The sequence below is a fragment of the Oncorhynchus kisutch genome, linkage group LG5, assembly GCF_002021735.2.
Source record: "Oncorhynchus kisutch isolate 150728-3 linkage group LG5, Okis_V2, whole genome shotgun sequence".
Taxonomy (NCBI): Eukaryota; Metazoa; Chordata; class Actinopteri; order Salmoniformes; family Salmonidae; genus Oncorhynchus; species Oncorhynchus kisutch.
In genome coordinates, this window is record NC_034178.2 from 7,788,450 (window position 1) to 7,808,947 (window position 20,498).

The window sequence follows — 20,498 nt, forward strand, 5'->3', positions numbered from 1 at the left end:
TGGATCTTTCTGGAAATAGAGTACTGCATTGTTAACTGAAATGTCCTGGATATGCCTTTAAAAAGGGAACATCTACTCAAAACCTCTCTTTAAAAATAAAAATGAACTAGTCCACTGTTGATACAGTCCCAAAATGTTTTGCATGTGAGCAGTCAAGTTTTCAAGATATAGGATTTTCAGGAAGCAAAGTGTCACCTGCCACATCATCATGATGTTGCATTTTGAAAACATGACTGCTGACATGCAAAAAAATGCGGGACTGTATCAACAGTGGACTAATGAGTAAAATAACCAAAGATAGTCATTTTTTGAGTGGATTTTCCCAGTGCAAACAGCCTCATCACCTTGCAGGTTCAAGGGTCATGGCCCATGGGTCATGTAGAGTACGAAATGTGGGTTACCGTTGGCAGACCAGAGAATTGGCCTTAGTTGACAAACACAGAACGTGGGTGGTCCACTAAGTACGCATCCCTCAATGTGATGAAGAAAGCATAAAGAAAGCATGTCGCAATTCACTTCATAGAAACACATTTTTTTATTACAACATTTCACTGTTTCCATTCTTGGTAAAGGTATGTGGCAGATTAACATGAGTTGGGACTTTAGAAAACTCCAAATAATTTGATCGACGCAGAACACATGGAATTAATTTCCAGTAATGATATGTTTTCCTTACAATATTAAACAATTCAGAGACCGGGTGCAACACAAAAAGCTATCCCAAATCACATTGATAAAAAAGGTCATCGTACAATAACGTTTTGAAAACATCAACGTAAATAAAATCCACACGAGTATCTCCCAAGACTAGATGGATTCCATTTTTTCATCCTTGGTTCGATCAAAAAATATCTGACAGAAAACTTGTATTAACCGATGGGTATGTTAATCATATTACCAGCGTAAAAACAAAAAAAGGTTGTGCATTTTCCCCGAAAATGAAATAAAAGAAGCCGGACACGATTGAGGCGTGTGTTACCAGGTTGACAAGAGGCCACACAGGAAATTGGATGTCGAACGAGGGATGTAACTTCCTAGATCCAAGACCACGCCCCCATCCGGTAGCCCTCTCTACCCAGTATTGATGTTTGGACACCACAACCCACACCTTTGGGCCCGTCCACTGTACCGCCCCTGGTTGGTTGGTAGTACTTCCTCATTCCTGGCCTGGCGAGGGCCTGCTCCTCTATTGGTGGAGGTGGTAGGAGGGGTGGGGTCAGCGCCTGGACATGGATGGTCATCCATCGCAGTGCAGCTTTGTGTTGTTGGTGTGGATTTTCTTGACAAGTTATACAGCTAAAAATAAGTGAGTGAAAAGAAGGCAATGCAGGAGGAGGGGGTTACAGTGCATGACGGAGGGATGGTCTTCACGATGACGCCTGCTTCTCCTGTTCAATGGCTGGGGACAGAGTGAGAGACAGAGAGAAAGAGAGACAAAAGAACAGTAATGAAAATATCAACACCCTTGAGGCATAAATGGTCTTTCACTTAGCCTAGGCCTATCATGTCTACTGTAGCATAGCCTAGACCCAAAATGTTAACATTGAAAAAGGTAGGATTATATTCTATAGGAGTACCAGTAGACCTACAGTACAGTAGCCTTCTTATGATGCATCCCACTGGGCACTGATGTCAACTCAACTTCTATTCCACATTGGTTCACAGAATTTCATTGAAATTACGTGGAATCAACGTTGATTCAACCAGTGTGTGCCCAGTGGGTTAAGTCTATTCAAAAATGCAAATTAAGTTTAAAATATAGTATTCATGTGTCATATCATAATGTCAGACTGTTGCATAAATGTCTGCATCCTTACTTTCTTTAGTCGGCAGCGGATTCTTCTCCTGCGTCTCGGTCTTTTTCAGCTTGGTCTTGTCGAAGCTGGCAACCTCCTCGAGATTTGGCTTGTCAGACATGATTGCGAAGTCTCTGTCAAAACGAGAAGCATTATTTTTAATTAAACATATGCGCAGACAGCACTGCAGCCACAATAGCTGTTCCTCAAGTGCGCAACGAGACCAAAACGTGTAAGTGGTGCGCCTGCATTCTTTTGTTCGCCTCAAGCAGAGCCTGGTGCAATTTGCCTCACATCCCGTTACCCAATTCAGGGACCATGTCACACACAGGGGCACAAAACCGCACCCCACAATGAATGGCGCCTAATATTCCCCAAAATGCACATTTACATAACAATACGCACTCCCATGCTGAGAACGCCGAAAAGAGGAAAAAGCGGTTGGCCACACATAACCAAGCATGCGTTCACATCAACGGCTAAAGTATAAAGATACAGTATATTAAATGTATTTTTGTCTTCAATGCTTATCAGACTTTAATTCCACGTGTATGGTCTAAGACTCGCCTCTCCCTTGGGCAGCGCAATCTGGAGAACCACCGCCCAGATCCGCTTTATCTTCGAAGATCAGCTCCCAAATTGTACACCAATTCCCTCAAATAGGCCCATTCATGTCACAACATACTATCTAAAAGGCACATTTCAAATGTTATTACGCATGATTTAAACAATTGACCGTAGCCTATCACCACCACAACTAATCTGAACAAAGGATGTGGATTCATATGGCAAGTGTTACACAGCGAAACTGAAATAGAACACATATCCATTCGTTTCTATTTACTAGTTAGATGTTTCTTTAAAAACATTTTAAAAAAAAAGATGTTGTATCCATCCAAACATCTTTATAGTCGCATCTTTTGTCCTTGGCATGGTACAGGTTAGAATGTTCTCCCAAGGATAAATTCAGGTTAGTTACACTATTCTGGCAGCATTTCAGCAGATATCAGGTATCCTACTTTTATATGACCAATACCTTAAAGTTAATATGAATATCAGTGCTTACCAAAGTTGGACTGATTGACTAGTGGTACTTCTCCAGGCTTTGCGTTGCAGCAATGTGTCGCGCCTTTGCGCAAGCATAGGAGATATACTGAGCAATATGCAAATTGCAGAGTCTGACGTCACGATACAGCTCCCATCCAAGAACGATTTGGAAATTAAACACACGGTATATTAAAATTAGATTACATTTGAACCTCATTTTTCAAAGGCGGGAATTTGAACAAATTATGGAGACGTGATACATGTGTCCAAAATTTCACAAATGTGTTTTTAAAATCACTTTATTCACCGAGTTTCAGGCACCGCTGAGAGAAGTATGCACAAGACGCCACCTGTCGGAAAACGGAGGTATGTACCGTACCACATATTGTATTTATCATGTTACTTTTTCTTGCACTCATTTCTAAGAGAGCAAAGAACATGTCCCTTCCATTAACTCGGTGTGGGCAAGTAGTTATATTGTCTCTATAAAACAGACGCATATGATTATTACCACTGGCAAAGATAATCTATAGTTATAACTCACATTTCTTAATAAATATCTAATAGCACTTGTCTTATTTTCTCGATGATCCTCTTTGTGAAGTATGTTATGGTTACGTGACAGTTTGGCCTGGTTCAGATGAAACACCCAGTAAGCACGTGGGTGCCAGCTATGGATCTTTTCAGCCACTATCCATCACCAATAAATCCAAACTGACATCACGGTCCTCATGCCTACTGATTAACTGTTGCCAACTCCACATACAGAACGTAACAAGCCCCCCCCCCCCCCCCAGGGCAGCATATATATATATATATATATATATATATATATATATATAAGACAGTCAGCAGTATGTAGATGTCACTGTCATATACATATGAAATATTATATATGGCTGTAGCCATCAACCACACCATCCCGCATCCCCCTTGTTGGCAGGTGTCTCGGCCTGAGCCTAAACAAGGATATTCACCCTGGTTGGTCCTTGGATGGGAGTCCAGGGCAAAGCGTCTCAGACCAGGAGTTCTGATCTAGGACCAGTTTTGCATTTTAGATCACAATTAATAAGATTACATAGTCAAGGAGGACCTGGTCCTAGATGGTGGTTGGGCGGTGGTGTTGCATGGCTAGTTTGGTGAACTCACCCTTAAGACGTGTGACTGACAAACGTTCAACCAAGGTCCTTTACTTTCCCATGGCACTGCTACAAGATTCTGGTGCCGTAGGTAGCAACACGTTCCTCATATGGCCACTCAATTACTCCCATCTTCCAATGGGATCACACAACTCCAGCCCATAGGGAAAATAACAGTGTACTGTCTATAACAATTCATCTGAGGATCCTCAAAGGAAGGAAGACAGTCAGCAGTATGTAGATGTCACTGTCAAAGTTTATTGTCAATGAAAACCCTGGTGGCGTAAAAAACAAAAAAAAACGAATGTGTGGCTGCCTGTCCACCAGCAGTTTTCAACCAATCCGCGAAATCATTCTGAACACAGCCTTTGGAGCACACTCAGCATACAACAGGGGAAAACGAACCCTGAGGAGTTACCCTCCTACATTAGAACTTACGCTACAAGTAATTGGGGGGGGGGGAAATAACACTTAAGACATGGGGAAAGTAGAACTTTGAAATTCGTGACCTTTTGGGCGAGGGTGTTTGACCAATCACCCTTTGAAAAAATGGATACACCCGATGGAGAAACTGGGTACAGTCCCTCTAAGTTATCGGATCGAATTAAATGTATATAAATAGAGCGATTGTAATCATTGACTTGAATGTGGATACCCCTTCTATTAATTTAATCCTATCGCAGAAATCCTATCAGATATCTCTTGCTGCCCAGTTTTTCAAAAGTTTAGAAATGGTGTTGGAGTTTTAGTAAATTAGCAATTTCAAGATTTAATGGAGCAAATGTGATCAGAAATACAAAGGTGAGCATGAGGCCCTGCAATGACACCAGTCCGTCACTAGAGTGCACCACCAGGTGCATACTAAATGAAGGAAAGTAAAATGGCAAATCAGATTTGGCCTTGTTACGTGGCACTAAAGTAGAGTGTTTTAACTAGAACGTCAGAACATGTGGAAATGCTTACGACAATTCTCTCTCATATCGCAAGTTGAATTCCATTATACAATTTTGGGACTTTAAGGAGACAATTCTAGACGCTTATAGACATTACGTAGGTATCTGCTGGTTGAACAAATACAGCCTCTACTCTGGATCTTTCGGAGAAAGAAAAACTGAACACTAACCAAATGTTGCTGGTTAAAGGAATTAAAAATCAGCTGTTGATGACTAAACAACCCTGGGTGGCATAGATTAGCACACACCGTAGCAAAACATCGGATAGATAGTCCCTCCCCGTTTGCTACCGTTTTGAGTCTAGTGAATAGGACCCTGGTATTTCGTAATCGGCGTGTATTGATGAAACAAAGGTGCCTCTAAAACCAGCAGCGTTGCAGATTCCCCACGGAGCTGGTTAGAACAGTCAGATGACTCAAGAAGTGACATCACACAATGGAATGCTTTCATTTATAGTGAAATGGACAAAAAATGAGGTACAAACAGGAACATCGTTAGGCAATGGACCTTTGGTTAAAATGACAGCCAGATCCTTTGGCCGGCAAAGCATGATAATGAAAACAAACACAATAAGGAAATCTTAACATGGTATTATGCATAAATAGAAACTTGCTGGTCTCAAAGAGGTGATACTCTTTCTTGGGTTTCCACACGGAACAACGGAGCTGGGAAAGTGGGCGTGGCCTTTAGGAACCGTTCACGTGTAATTGGCCCAAACCGTCAGGGTTTAAGGACTTCCGGGAGGGCGTGGCCACTGAAGGTGCAAGCTGATTGGACCACGAGGAGAGAAACGGCCTAAATTAGCCATTGTGACCTCTTCCTTGTGACCATCCTTTATAAGGGCACGTGGCTGAAGAGGTAGGACACCGACTCGCCATTGTGGGTTCTCCTGATCGCCTCGGCCAGGATCATGGCTATATCTATGATCTGGTGGAGACCACAAAAATACAACATCATATACATCTCTATGGCAGACCGCCATATACCAGTGCCTCAGGTCAGGCAACCTACAGGGCAGCCAATCAATCCTGGTTGGAATGGTTAGCTTTAACAATAGCAGCAAGCTACAGGTGCTTCAAGACATGGGAGAGGCAAAATGCTGCATGTATCAACAAATGGATTCCTCATTGGCTAAAAGGTAGAAGGACATGTGAGAAAACAGGAAGTGCCTATCTGGACTGGGGGTACCTGTATCTTTGGGCAAGACTTCATCTTCTCCTCCTGGGGGATGGTGTTGGTGACCACCACGGCCTCGAAGGGAGCGTCGTTGATGCGCGCGATGGCCGGACCGGAAAATATGCCGTGCGTGAGGATAGCATAGACCTTGATCGCACCGGCATCAATCAATCTAGAAAGAGAGATGAGTTGTGTAATTATTTATTTATTTATAAAAAAGTGACAGTAATTTGGAAACTGCATTTGAAATAATGCATATGAGCAAAGTAGAAAAATTAAAAAAGGCACAAGCATCAAATAGAAGAGTGAAAGGTTGAGGATTTTCAGAGAGACAGTGAAACGGGAGCTATGTTTGAGACTGGAACAAACGAAAACGATAATAATTTTTATTTCCCCCCCTTGGGCCAACTATGTCCAAACAGTAAAATAAAAACAGCAGAGAAAAACTTGCTTTAAAACAGCTACATTTTGTCACTGCAGCAAACAGGAGGGCCCTACATGTTCAGGTCAGCGACAGTACCATTGGCCACACCCACGGCCAAGCCCCCATTTTGATAAAGAAAAAAAAACCTGAGTTGATCTTGAATCCCCACATCACTTCTCACCCTCTACACAATCTCTCTCATTAGGTTTGATAGAATAGGTTCAGGTCAATAAACCATACGGTGATTTGAGATCAACAGATGCTCAACAGATGAGCCTACATAGCAACCATCTATAAATACAGACTTTTATTGACAGCACAAGCCAAACACAAATAACCTAGAGCAAGGCCATGGTAGAATAACTTTGGGGATATTAGGAGCTGTGTGAGTGGTCGCTGGGGCTCACTTCTCAGCAGCTTTGCAGATGGTACCGCAGGTGTCGGCCATGTCGTCGACCAGGATGGCCACGCGGTCCTTCACGTCTCCGACCAGGACCATGCGGTCCACCTCGTTGGCCTTCTTCCTCTCTTTGTGGATGAGGGCAAACTCCACATTCAGACGGTCAGCGATGGAGGTCACTCTGGATACAAGGAAATTAAAACAAAGATATAAGAAATATGAGATGTGCATGTCAGCGCTCAGCTGAAATAGCACCACATTCGCATGACCCCCGGAAGTCAGGCATAAGTCTCGAAGATGGACAGGTACAAAGAAACACCCAATGAAAAGAGTTAAACGAGGGAGAGATGATCGGGTCCAAACACTTCTTCCCCGTCGCTTTGCCACATTGTTGAAGACCTCAGGACCAGCTGTATCCGGTACATGTGAACCTGCCACATTGTTGAAGACCTCAGGACCAGCTGTATCCGGTACATGTGACCCTGCCACATTGTTGAAGACCTCAGGACCAGCTGTATCCGGTACATGTGACCCTGCCACATTGTTGAAGACCTCAGGACCAGCTGTATCCGGTACATGTGACCCTGCCACATTGTTGAAGACCTCAGGACCAGCTGTATCCGGTACACGTGACCCTGCCACATTGTTGAAGACCTCAGGACCAGCTGTATCCGGTACATGTGACCCTGCCACATTGTTGAAGACCTCAGGACCAGCTGTATCCGGTCCATGTGACCCTGCCACATTGTTGAAGACCTCAGGACCAGCTGTATCCGGTACATGTGACCCTGCCACATTGTTGAAGACCTCAGGACCAGCCGTATCCAGTTCATGTGACCCTGCCACATGGAATTGGTTATTACCGTTTGGCTCCTCCAGCGTCAGGGGACACAATGCAGCTGTTCTTCCACTCTGGAATGTTCTCCCGGATCCACTGGAGGACCGCGGGCTCCGCATACAGGTTGTCCACGGCGATGTCGAAGAATCCCTACAAACAGAAAAAAAAAGTGAGATTTTCCATGATAATATACCGCCTTCTTCGACTAGCCTAATATTGAGCAAAAACATAGCGACAACTTTAGACTTCACTGCATTAACTAGGAATGAAACAAATCTAGCAACTACTACTAGTCGTTTCAATTGAATATAACTTCATTTATCGGCAGGTGAAACTGCACCCTGCAATTGCATTGCTGTGACGGTGATATGTGTTGGATGCTGCCTACCTGGATCTGCGAGGCGTGGAGGTCCATTGTGATGATGTGGTCGGCGCCGGCTACAGACAGCATGTTGGCCACCAGCTTGGCTGAGATAGGAGCACGACTCTGGGACAGAGGGAGTTACAGGCTCTTTCAAACGAAGCACACAATTCAATTATTCAGTGTGACAACAATTGTTGTAATACAGTAAAATGCCCTGGATTTAAATAACTAGTGAAGTCTAAATCATTTGCTCCTCCACAAGGAACACAATCCAGGTCAGGCGACAGACAACAGATGGTGATTGGCTACAGGTTGTCGCGTGTTCAACACAGACATCTCGGTCTTCTGTGGTTAATGCACACAGCCCTCTGTAGCAAAATAGCAGCACAAGGTGACCGTAGAGATTCTGGTTTCAGGGGACAAATCACAACTCACAGGTTACTTTATTTACACACACACACACACAAGTTCAACTCTGGCAGGACGCTTGTTTCAACATCTATTTTGTACTAGGTCACATTCCACAGTGCCATGTATTGATTTAACATGCCTCGGGGAAAAGACAACAGTGATAGGCCAACATGTGGAATTAAACAGCCACCATTTGGTATAAGCAAACATACCCCGTCTAAATCCTTCTTGTATTAAACTTGATTTACAAACATAAGTAGACCCTCTGTCGGAAATCTGTAATGTCCTGTTCTAGAACTTGTAGTTCCGAGTGTTTGTATAGGCTACAGATGTATTTCCCAACTCCAAACCTCCAGTAACCCCTGCAGCACACATTTTTGTTGTAGGCTCAGACAAGTACACCCGATGCAACTTGTCAACTAATTATCAAGCCCTCAATGAGTTGAATCAGGGTTGACTAGATGGGATACCTCTAATGTCAGAAGTGACCTTTTCAAAGCAGGTTAGGTAGATTAAATTAAGGTTAGGAAAAGGGTTAGGGTTAGCTAAATTGCAAAGATTCTCCAACATGACCTCAAATATGCAAGTTTGACATTAGCAAGATCCCTGCTAGACATGACCTTGAAACCTGTTACACTAGAGGACAAGAGTAGGGAAACACTGGGCTACAGTATGCCAATACGTTAGAGGGGCCTTTGAGATCTGGCATGTTACACCTTGTTACAAAACATAATAGGGCTCCCGAGTGACGTAGGGGTCTACGGCACTGCATCTCAGTGCAATAGGCTTCATTATAGTACCTAGTTCAAATCCAGGCTGTATCATATCCGGCCATAATTGGGAGTCCCATAGGGCGGCGCACAATTTAGCCCGGTGTCGTCTGAGTTTGGCCGGAGTAGGCGGTCATTGTAAATAAGAATTTGTTCTCTCACCGGACTTGCCTAGTTAAATAAAAGGTTAAATATGCTCCACAACAGAGATTGCGTGCTTAGGGTCTCATGATAGTAACTGGTGCTTGATACACTGTCTTTGGGTTGATAGAGAAAGAGGGAGAAAAGGTGGAATATAGGTTAGGCCTCAGAACAACTGCAGGTTGCTACATGAGGAAACTCGTTTGTTACTCTATTAACTGGAACAGTGTGTGAATCATTTACCAGATAAGCGGTGGTCTGAACCTTTTCTCCCCTCTTGGAAAGTCTGACGTCACCCCAGGTGATGAACCATGCTCTAATTCAAACCTACAGCTTTATTTGGCCGAGGCTGTATTTTTCCTATGTCTTTTGTGTTATAACACAGAAGTTATTGGATGACATGTAAATCAACTGTGTCTGGGGAAAACATTCAATAGGAGGAGATGTGTGTATGTTTATATTTATTTTTTATTTCACCTTTATTTAACCAGGTAGGCTAGTTGAGAACAAGTTCTCATTTGCAACTGCGACCTGGCCAAGATAAAGCATAGCAGTGTGAGCAGACAACAAAGAGTTACACATGGAGTAAACAATTAACAAGTCAATAACACAGTAGAAACCAAAGGGGGAGTCTATATACAATGTGTGCAAAAGGCATGAGGAGGTAGGCAAATAATTACAATTTTGCAGATTAACACTGGAGTGATAAATGATCAGATGGTCATGTACAGGTAGAGATATTGGTGTGCAAAAGAGCAAAAAAGTAAATAAATAAAAACAGTATGGGGATGAGGTAGGTGAAAAAGGGTGGGCTATTTACCAATAGACTATGTACAGCTGCAGCGATCGGTTAGCTGCTCAGATAGCTGATGTTTGAAGTTGGTGAGGGAGATAAGTCTCCAACTTCAGCGATTTTTGCAATTCGTTCCAGTCACAGGCAGCAAAGTACTGGAACGAAAGGCGGCCAAATGAGGTGTTGGCTTTAGGGATGATCAGTGAGATACACCTGCTGGAGCGCGTGCTACGGATGGGTGTTGCCATCGTGACCAGTGAGCTGAGATAAGGCGGAGCTTTACCTAGCATGGACTTGTAGATGACCTGGAGCCAGTGGGTCTGGCGACGAATATGTAGCGAGGGCCAGCCGACTAGAGCATACAAGTCGCAGTGGTGGGTGGTATAAGGTGCTTTAGTGACGAAACGGATGGCACTGTGATAGACTGCATCCAGTTTGCTGAGTAGAGTGTTGGAAGCCATTTTGTAGATGACATCGCCGAAGTCGAGGATCGGTAGGATAGTCAGTTTTACTAGGGTAAGCTTGGCGGCGTGAGTGAAGGAGGCTTTGTTGCGGAATAGAAAGCCGACTCTTGATTTGATTTTCGATTGGAGATGTTTGATATGAGTCTGGAAGGAGAGTTTGCAGTCTAGCCAGACACCTAGGTACTTATAGACGTCCACATATTCTATTTCGGAACCATCCAGGGTGGTGATGCTAGTCAGGCATGCGGGTGCAGGCAGCAACCGGTTGAAAAGCATGCATTTGGTTTTACTAGCGTTTAAGAGCAGTTGGAGGCCACGGAAGGAGTGTTGTATGGCATTGAAGCTTGTTTGGAGGTTAGATAGCACAGTGTCCAAAGACGGGCCGAAGGTATATAGAATGGTGTCGTCTGCGTAGAGGTGGATCAGGGAATCGCCCGCAGCAAGAGCAACATCATTGATATACACAGAGAAAAGAGTCGGCCCGAGAATTGAACCCTGTGGCACCCCCATAGAGACTGCCAGAGGACCAGACAGCATGCCCTCCGATTTGACGCACTGAACTCTGTCTGCAAAGTAATTGGTGAACCAGGCAAGGCAGTCATCCGAAAAACCGAGGCTCCTGAGTCTGCCGATAAGAATATGGTGATTGACAGAGTCGAAAGCCTTGGCAAGGTCGATGAAGACGGCTGCACAGTACTGTCTTTTATCGATGGCGGTTATGATATCGTTGAGTACCTTGAGAGTGGCTGAGGTGCACCCATGACCGGCTCGGAAACCAGATTGCACAGCGGAGAAGGTGCGGTGGGATTCGAGATGGTCAGTGACCTGTTTGTTGACTTGGCTTTCGAAGACCTTAGATAGGCAGGGCAGGATGGATATAGGTCTGTAACAGTTTGGGTCCAGGGTGTCTCCCCCTTTGAAGAGGGGGATGACTGCGGCAGCTTTCCAATCCTTGGGGATCTCAGACGATATGAAAGAGAGGTTGAACAGGCTGGTAATAGGGGTTGCGACAATGGTGGCAGATAGTTTCAGAAATAGAGGGTCCAGATTGTCAAGCCCAGCTGATTTGTACGGGTCCAGGTTTTGCAGCTCTTTCAGAACACAGTACCAGTCTAAAGTTTGGACAACTACATGGGTTTTCCTTTTTTAAAACCATTTTCTACATTGTAGAATAATAGTGAAGACATTAAAACGATGAAATAGCAATCAAGTGTAAAACAAATTCAGAGATACTTCAAAGTAACCACTCTTGCCTTGACAGCTTTGCACACTCTAGGCATTCTCTCAACCAGCTTGACCTGGAATGCTTTTCCAACAGTCTTGAAGGAGTTGCCACATATGCTGAGCACTTGTTGGCTGCTTTTCCTTCACTCTGCGGTCCAATTCACCCTAAACCATCTCAATTGGGTTGAGTTCGGCTGATTGTGGAGGCCAGGTCATCTGAAGCAGCACTCCATTACTCTCCTTATTGGTAAAATAGCACTTACACAGCCTGGGGGTGTGTTGGGTCATTGTCCTGTTGAAAAACAAATGATAGTCCCACTAAGCGCAAACCAGATGGGATGGCGTATCACCGCCGAATGCTGTGATAGCCATACTGGTTAAGTGTGCCTTGAATTCGAAATAAATCAGGAGTGTCACCAGCAAAGCCTCCACACACCATCACACCTCCATGCTTCACGGTGGGAACAACACATGCAGAGATCATCCATTCACCTACACTGCGTCTCACAAAGACAGTGGTAGGAACCAAAAATCTCAAATTTGGACTCCTCAGACCAAAGGATAGATTTCCACCGGTCTAATGTCCATTGCTTGTGTTTCTTGGCCCAAGAAAGTCTCTTCTTATTGGTGTCCTTTAGTAGTGGTTTCTTTAGAGCAATTTGACCATGAAGGCCTGATTCACACAGTCTCCTCTGAACAGTTGATGTTGAGATCTGTGTTACTTGAACTCTGAAGCTTTTATTTGGGCTGCAATTTCTAAGGCAGGTAACTCAAATTAACTTATCCTCTGCAGCAGAGATAACTTCAGGTCTTCCCTTTCTATGGCAGTCCTCATGAAAGCCCGTGTCATTATAGCGCTTGACGGTTTTTGAGACTGCACTTGAAGAAACTGTCAAGGTTCTTGATATTTTCCAGATTGACTGACCTTCATGTCTTAAAGTAATGGACTGTCATTGTTCTTTGTTTATTTGAGATGTTATTGCCATAAGGGCTATCTCCTATATACCACCCCTACCGTGTCACAACAACGCACAAAGAATAAATTCCACCAATTAACTTTTATCAAGGCACACCTGTTAATTGAAATGCATTCCAGGTGACCACATCATAAAGCAGGTTGAGAGAATGCCAAGAGTGTGCAAACCTGTCATCAAGGCAAAGGGTGGCTACTTTGAAGAACCTCAAAACACTTTTTTGGGTTACTACATGATTCCATATGTGTTATTTCATAGTTTTGATGTCTTCAATATTATTCTACAATGTAGAAAATAGTACAAAATAGAAAAACACTTGCATGAGTAGGTGTGTCCAAAATATTGACTGGTACTGTATATATGCTACGTTTTGCACTACATACTGGACACCACACATGGTGAATCACTGTAGTAGACCTCTTTGGGCCTGCGAGCCCGGCAGAAAACAGGCTTACCTTGTCTTTTTTGTCCTGCCGGGCGTAGGGGAAGCAGGGGATGACAGCGGTGACGCGGGACGATGAGGCGATCTTGCACGCGTTGATCATGATCAGCAGCTCCATCAGGTTGTCGTTGATCTCGCCGCAGCCGCTCTGCACAATGTAGACGTCCTCGCCGCGCACGCTCTCCCCGATCTCCACGCTGACAAAGAGAAGCAGCAGCATAATTTAGTGTCACCTTAAGGAAAAGGATAACTCTTACCACCACGGAACCGCTCACTCATCTCCACACTGAGGTAGAGAAGATCATCCTCATCACTCTGCTCTTATCACTCCACGCTAGGCCTATAGCTCGTATACCCTGACGGAGAAGGCTGATCGTAAACTTCTCGCCATGGACATTTATTAACTAGGCCAAATCCCTCCCTACAAGTTATGCTTAGAAAAAAAGGGCAACTGCTACTCACTCATGAACGATACAGTACCACAAATCACTTTCCAACAACCCAGTATCATAACTGCACGCCAACAGCGGAGGACTGATGGAGGTCTGGTGCAGTAAATTGGAGTGACCAGAACGAGCTTAACGTTGACAAACTCTCATTTGAAAGTGCGTGTGGAAAAGCAGACTTCTGGGAATCAGGGCACACACACACCATCTCTCCACAAGTTGCAGGCTTCAAAACAAGTCAACAACTGAAACATTCCCGACAGGACAACCCCCTTTCCCTGCCTCCGCTGGAGTCATTGTGCTCTCTCTGACCAAGAGAGGCAATTAATGCAACAGCCGGTCTACCTATCTGAACCACCCAGAAGAGGCACGACGTGAGGAGACGCGAGACCCACCGCTACTGTATAGACTAGGACTGTCGCAGAGTATATTTAAAAAATGTGGTCGACCGTGTTCTTTCAACCAATCGATTAGGCAAAATTTTTAAAACTTGTATTCTTCCCATATATTGGCACACCCTAAGTGAATAAATCAACAATATGCACTGAGCTTGTCTGATGCTTTAAGCACACCGTTTGATGAAATAATTATGACAGACCTGTTCCTGACCCTCCTCCCGCTGCTGGCCATCGCAGATTCTGCCGCAACGCTCCTGGAGTTCACGGTAATAGGCCTGATTGTAACTATATTTGAAAAGGCTAAGTAAAAATGAAGAAGTACGTTGTTTAACCGTTTTCCAGAACTTCTTGGGGTTAGACCCACAGAGAGAGAACTGCTCCTTAAAGTAACTAACTTTGGCCTTCCGGATTGCCCGAGTACACTTATTTTGAATTTGCCTGAAAGACAGCCAGTCAGCCTGAGTATGCGTGTGCCGAGCCTTTCGCCAAATGCAATTCCTGAGGTGGATTAACTCTGCAAGATCAAGGTCAAACCAGGGCCTGAACCCGTTTTTAATTGTAATTTTCTTTATGGGGGTGTGTTTGTTAACAATATCAAAAAAGAAGGTTCAAGCATCTTCGAAAGGGGATCAAGCTGATTTCTATACCATTTTACAGGCCAGTTCATGAAAGAAGGCTTGCTCATAATTTTTCTTTTTAGCAAGCGTCTGACAAATCAGGACAGGTCGTTTCACTGAGCAACCATTACGAACACAGGCTGTAAAACAGTGATCACTAAGGTCATTACAGAAAACACCAGACTGGCCAGGAGGGATCTTAGGGCAGGTAGGGTACAGGCCGGTGCTGATGGAGGACGATAGTACCCTGCAACAGTCAACAAAGAGCTATTTGAAAGCTGAATGCTTAAAACCAGCAAATCAAATTGTTTAGGGAAAGACTTGTTGGAGACAACCGAGCACTGAAAGTGATCCTTGGTAAAGATTGCCACTTGCCCGCCTTTGAAAGATCTGTCTTGCCAAAAAAGGTTATAACCAGAAAGTTGAACATCAGTATGCTAAACACTTCCTTAACCACATCTCAGTAATGACCAACACATCTGGATTGGATCTGTGAACACACAGTTTCAATTTATCCATTTTAGGTCATGAGCTTCTAGTGTTAACATGCGAAAAACCCAGGCTTTCACGAGTTCAGCAACCAGTGAAGCAAATATCAGAGCACAAGTCAGAATTGGGGCTAGCAACAGTAGATGGGCCAGGGTGTACATGCACATTTCCAAATATCATCAACAGCAATACAATCAAGGCACAGCATAGGACAGGGAGAGCTCTGCAGCGCTAATTTATGACATCTGAATGTGTATCAGATGGCAACAAGATCATATTGTACAGCAATTCTATCAGGTAACATGAATACAAAGCCGACGAGAGGTGGTTAGAATAGGATGGGAGGCCAAAAGTCAGTGTAACCAATAGAGAGTCAGAGTCCCGAGTGTGGGAACAAACACGGTCTGTCCCACGGTTGGGTAAAGAAAGTTTGTAGTCAACAAAGTATGCATTAGTCAAATATCAAAATGGACAATATATATTTTTTTATATAACGAGGGGGGTAGCCATTGTAAGTTCAGAGTCACTCGCCCAAACAGTGCGTGTGTGCTGGAGGCGAGTGAAAGCTCGGGAGAAAGGGGTGAGTGTGGTGAAACTGCCTGTACCAGACAGGGGGAGACAGGCCAGAGCACACGGTGAACAGATCGCCAGGTGGAATCCAAGCAGCAGTGCAGCAGGCAACGGGAGTAGGTGTCACACCCACTTGGGAGAAGCATTTATTTCTGGAGGCAGATTTCTTGTAGAAAATGCCAGTGAATGGACTGAACAGCAGGAGGGGGCTTCAGAGGACGCTTCAAAGACTCCTGACATTTGTTGGGCCAAAAGCCCTCTTACGTCACACCTTCGAGTTAATTGAATTTGTATCTGGTCTGTCCTTTCAAGTCTGGGAGCGCAGTTCCAGGTTGGATGGTGTCCTCAGGTCTCTGCTCTTTGTTTGCTAGACTTGGAAAAAGAAAACACTGGAAGCAGTAATCTATCCGGTTCATTCTGGTCAAAATGAGGTTGTAGGTTAGGAGTTTTGATCTGGAACAAAGGCCATGCTGTGGAGAGTAGCATCCTGCATATGTACCTGCCAAAAAATCCAACTCCAAATCTATCCTTTTGTAAAAAAAAAAAAGTTAAAAAAAGTGAGCTCTCACATCTTTCAACATTAATCTGTGTGTGCGTCTCTCTCTCTCTGAGGGGGGTGTGTTTCACAATCTTTGTTTTGGAGGTGTTCAGAACAAGGTTAAGGGCAGAAAAAGCTTTGTTGTTGAGCGTTTAACACAAAATCCAGGGAGGGGCCAGCTGAGTATAAGACTATATCATATCAGATCATCTACTCAATACTATGTACTTGCTCCCACTTTTCATCCTTGCAAGGAGGACATCCCAGAATAATATCTCATTTGTCTGTGTCCTTGTACTCACTCCCACTATCAGGCCAAACTGTATCCAAAAGAACCCACAAATTCTAAAGCAGATCATTGTATTAATATAGCTGACAAAGACCCACTATTGCACATAGGGGACAAGTAATGAAGCTAGGCTAAAAATCAATAGGAGACCGTAGCTCACCTTGGTTCATGGGGCAATGCAGTGTACTCGCTCACACCCATTGCATCATATTGCGAGTATTGTAAAGTCTACATGCACCAGAGCAGGTTTATGTAGTTACCATCGCTACTGAACAATTAGGTCAGCTTGCTTACTTGCTGGAAATGAACCTAGATTACGTGCATGACATTTAGGCTAAAATGGAACCAGGGGTGGCAGCATGGCAAAACAATATTGGAACAATACAGATCAGGAAAATTATGTATGTATATTTGACATTCGCGTCATTTGAGCAAAGGCTCTTATACAGAGGGACAGGTGCAATTAGGTTTAAGTGCATTACATTATTTAGGCAGAGATTGAATCTGGGGTTGCAGCAGGGCGAATAATTATAGGAACAATTTGGATAACACACATGCATACATTTTACATTTTATCAGAGCGACTTACTGGTACAATTAGGGCACATCGAGCGATTTTTCACCTAGTCGGTGCAGGGGGTTCAAACCGGCGGATTTTTGGTTACTGGCAGAAACCTCTTACCCACTAGGCTACCTGCAGTTATCACTCTTCTTTTCATTCTCTGTTCATTACACTTTATCTGTAACGTTTTCCTACTGAATGTGGCCTCGTTCTCTGTTGCTGCAGTAGTTGGTTCTGTTTACCTGAACTATGTTGGCTATTATTAAGTCACGTGAGTCTTTTCGCAAACTAGCTAGCATGGTGTATCTTGCAAAGTTACGACTCAACAATGAACACCAGCACGCGTGACCATGGGATTACATAACTAACTTTCCAATTTAGGTGTTGATGTAATAGCGGCAGCAAGCTAACGTTATTCAGTGCCGTTAGCATAGCAAACTTACTACTACTGCGCACACGTGTATGCATGACCCAGGCTGCAGTAAGTTAACGTCCAGCACCAGATAGCTTGCTAGGCTAGCTCAGCAGATCAATTAGATAATCATGCACGTATCTAAATGCAGACGATAAATGCGTAAAAAAACGAAACCTACCATGTTTCTTGGTTGGAGAATTTCTTCGTTATCACTTTCCCCAATTCCAGTCCGAGGCGATCAGCCACTTTTTGTGACAGGTCTTGGTGGGAGCTCCCGCTGAAAAGCACGATGTTTGGCATGTCCTAAATATTTATGTGCAATTTGGTAATGTGAGTAGGAGATTTTGGATGCAACAATTATCCCTCAAGGGGCAAGTTAGCTAACAAGTTAACTTATTATCGCTGTAGCCCACGCATAGCAGATCAGCACGACAGGACACCTAAAACTGAAAAGGAAGTGAGAACAGTGTTTGCATGGTATAGCGGAAGTGTCTCTTCCTAATTCTTATTCTTATTCTTTGGGATTGTTTTGGCGGATCGCGTCCGATTTCAGGTTCATGCACTGCCACCTATTGTATTGGAGCGTGAGGCTATTCACAGCCAACCTACATTAAGTTATTTGTGATACAGTATTATACAATTGGGGAAAAGGAAAATGTATCCTGCCATCTATTAGCCCTAAAAAAAAACACACAAAAAAACCACCGTATTCCATTATTTACCCTATCTAATCCTACTATGGTCTGGGGGGACAGAACACGACCAATCAACACTCCCTGCAACTGTTCTGCAGTAAAACCTCACAAACCCAAGTATATCTCTGCGGCTTCCATCCTCTTCCTAATTGGACAAAATCAATGCCTTTCTTCTTAGGTGTTTTTTTTCCCGCGGTTGACATTAAACGTTATGGTCCATGCTATTTGGAAGGCCAAAACTCCATCCCACCAAAACAGGCTGACATTTCAGTCAGTGTTTTCAAACAGCTTTTACACTAATATGGCATTATAGTAATTTAAAACATTTCACAGTATTATTCCAACCTCATATTGTGGAAATATATATAAAGAAAATCTTAATTTTGACTGCGCTGGGCCTTAAAAAAAACAACGATGTATTTGTTTGTCCTGCCACACATACATCAGGCCTACTGACTAACGCCCCAATCACACGGACAGCGTCATTGCATTTTGGTACATCACAAGTACATTCGTTTCCAATGTAACGCTGCGTTTGCCTTGCAGCCTTGCGTTGCAGAGGCATTTGCAGTGTGTTCTGTGTGGGGCATACGTTGGATTTATTGAACATTTGTGCCAAACTGTATGCGTAGACAGCTTGACAGACATGGTAGCAGAAGTTGAATGTTGAACTTTTGTTGCATGCATATCCAGATGATGCCGCACACTATTTTGAGCAATGACACTATTGGTGTGATCAAGGCATAATAGTTACATGTACTGTTGGTTTGAAAAGCACATTGGCCAAAGATTCAGAAAGGAATGGTCTCTTACAGGGGGTCCCCCCTTTACCCTTTAAGGCCTCTGGATCTGTGTGTTTTAACTTGATTTAACTCTGAGAGAGATTGATACCTCAAGTGCTTATTTTATCCACACACAGAAACCTTTGTCAAACCCTTGGTGAAACACTCCCTCTTACTATGCTCACATGAGAAGCATCACGCTAGGAAAGAAGGGCCTCCTGTTCACTTGAAACGAATAGATGGTTTTATGTCCAAATGAATAAGACGTAGTTTGGAATGAAACATTTTCATGTTCATAGAGAAAGCTACTAGTAGATAGAGAAAGCTACTAGGCCTAGGGTGTAGAAAAATGAGACAGTGCACAAGTTCATCTTTTTTTTACTGAATGGAGTTCTTCTACAAGATATTAGTGGAGCAAATTAAATAGCAGGTGAAGACACACCATGACCCACAGATATGTAAAATGTTTTAATGGGTCAGAGAAGCTGAAAAAATATTGAGTGGATTTTTATGTTTATGGTCGGAGAAATAAAATGTAATCTGATACATACAGCTGAAGTCGGAAGTTTACATACACCTTAGCCAAGTACATTTAAACTCTGTTTTACACAATTCCTGACATTTAATCCTAGTAAAAATGCCCTCTTAGGTCAGTTAGGATCACCACTTTATTTTAAAAATGTGAAATGTCAGAATAATAGTAGAGAGAAGGATTTATTTCAGTTTTTATTCCTTTCATCACATTCTCAGTGGGTCAAAAGTTTACATACACTCAATTAGTATTTGGTAGCAAACGTTTCGGGTAGCCTTCCACAAGTTTCCCACAATAAGTTGTGTGAATTTTGTCCCATTCCTCCTGACAGAGCTGGTGGAACTTAATCAGATTTATAGGCCTCCTTGCTCGCACACACTTTTTCAGTTCAGCCCACCATTTATTCATAGGATTGAGGTCAGGACTATGTAGTGGCCACTCCAATACCTTGACTTTGTTGTCCTTAAGCCATTTTGCCACAACTTTGGAAGTATGCTTGGGGTCATTGTCCATTTGGGAGACCCATTTGCGACCAAGCTTTAACTTCCTGACTGATGTCTTGAGATGTTGCTTCAATATATACACAGAATTTTCCTGCCTCATAATGTCATCTATTTTGTGAAGTGCACCAGTCCCTCCTGCAGAAAAGCAGTTGGGATGGTGTTCTTCGGCTTGCAAGCCTCCCCCTTTTTCCTCCAAACATAATGATGGTCATTATGGCCAAACAGTTCTATTTTTGTTTCATCAGAACAGAGGACATTTCTCCAAAAAGTACGATCTTTGTCCCCATGTGCAGTTGCAAACCCTAG

At 43.5% G+C, this 20,498-nt stretch overlaps 1 protein-coding gene and 1 long non-coding RNA gene across 3 annotated transcripts; both read right to left on the minus strand.

The window, feature by feature from the left end:
• Window positions 1-511: 511 nt before the first annotated feature.
• On the minus strand, window positions 512-2,932 carry LOC109890600 (uncharacterized). The gene is made up of 3 exons (XR_002255434.2): window positions 2,863-2,932; window positions 1,818-1,930; window positions 512-1,399 (listed from the first exon to the last, which is right to left on the minus strand). It is a non-coding gene; the product is annotated as an uncharacterized LOC109890600 (long non-coding RNA).
• A 1,288-nt stretch (window positions 2,933-4,220) lies between these two features.
• Window positions 4,221-18,264, minus strand: LOC109890601 (ribose-phosphate pyrophosphokinase 2). 2 transcript variants are annotated; one of them, XM_020482547.2, is made up of 7 exons: window positions 17,859-18,264; window positions 13,370-13,553; window positions 8,162-8,260; window positions 7,799-7,923; window positions 6,943-7,116; window positions 6,124-6,283; window positions 4,221-5,862 (listed from the first exon to the last, which is right to left on the minus strand). In XM_020482547.2, exons 1-7 carry the CDS (start codon window positions 17,978-17,980, stop codon window positions 5,770-5,772), a joined length of 957 nt encoding a protein of 318 aa, XP_020338136.1. In that variant the 5' UTR covers window positions 17,981-18,264; the 3' UTR covers window positions 4,221-5,769. The 2 variants fall into 2 exon arrangements, with proteins under 2 accessions (XP_020338136.1, XP_031680200.1); XM_031824340.1 differs by having other exon boundaries at window positions 6,943-7,923; window positions 17,859-18,155.
• Window positions 18,265-20,498: the final 2,234 nt, after the last annotated feature.

Coding starts and splice junctions, on each gene's coding strand:
- LOC109890601 (XM_031824340.1), bottom strand. CDS start 7,892: ATGCGGAGCCCGCGGTCCTCCAGTGGATCCGGGAGAACATTCCAGAGT. Junction 6,284..6,942: donor ATCTGCAAAGCTGCTGAGAA/GTGAGCCCCAGC, acceptor CTCTCTTTCTAG/ATTGATTGATGCCGGTGCGA. Junction 5,863..6,123: donor AGTCTTGCCCAAAGATACAG/GTACCCCCAGTC, acceptor GGTCTCCACCAG/ATCATAGATATAGCCATGAT.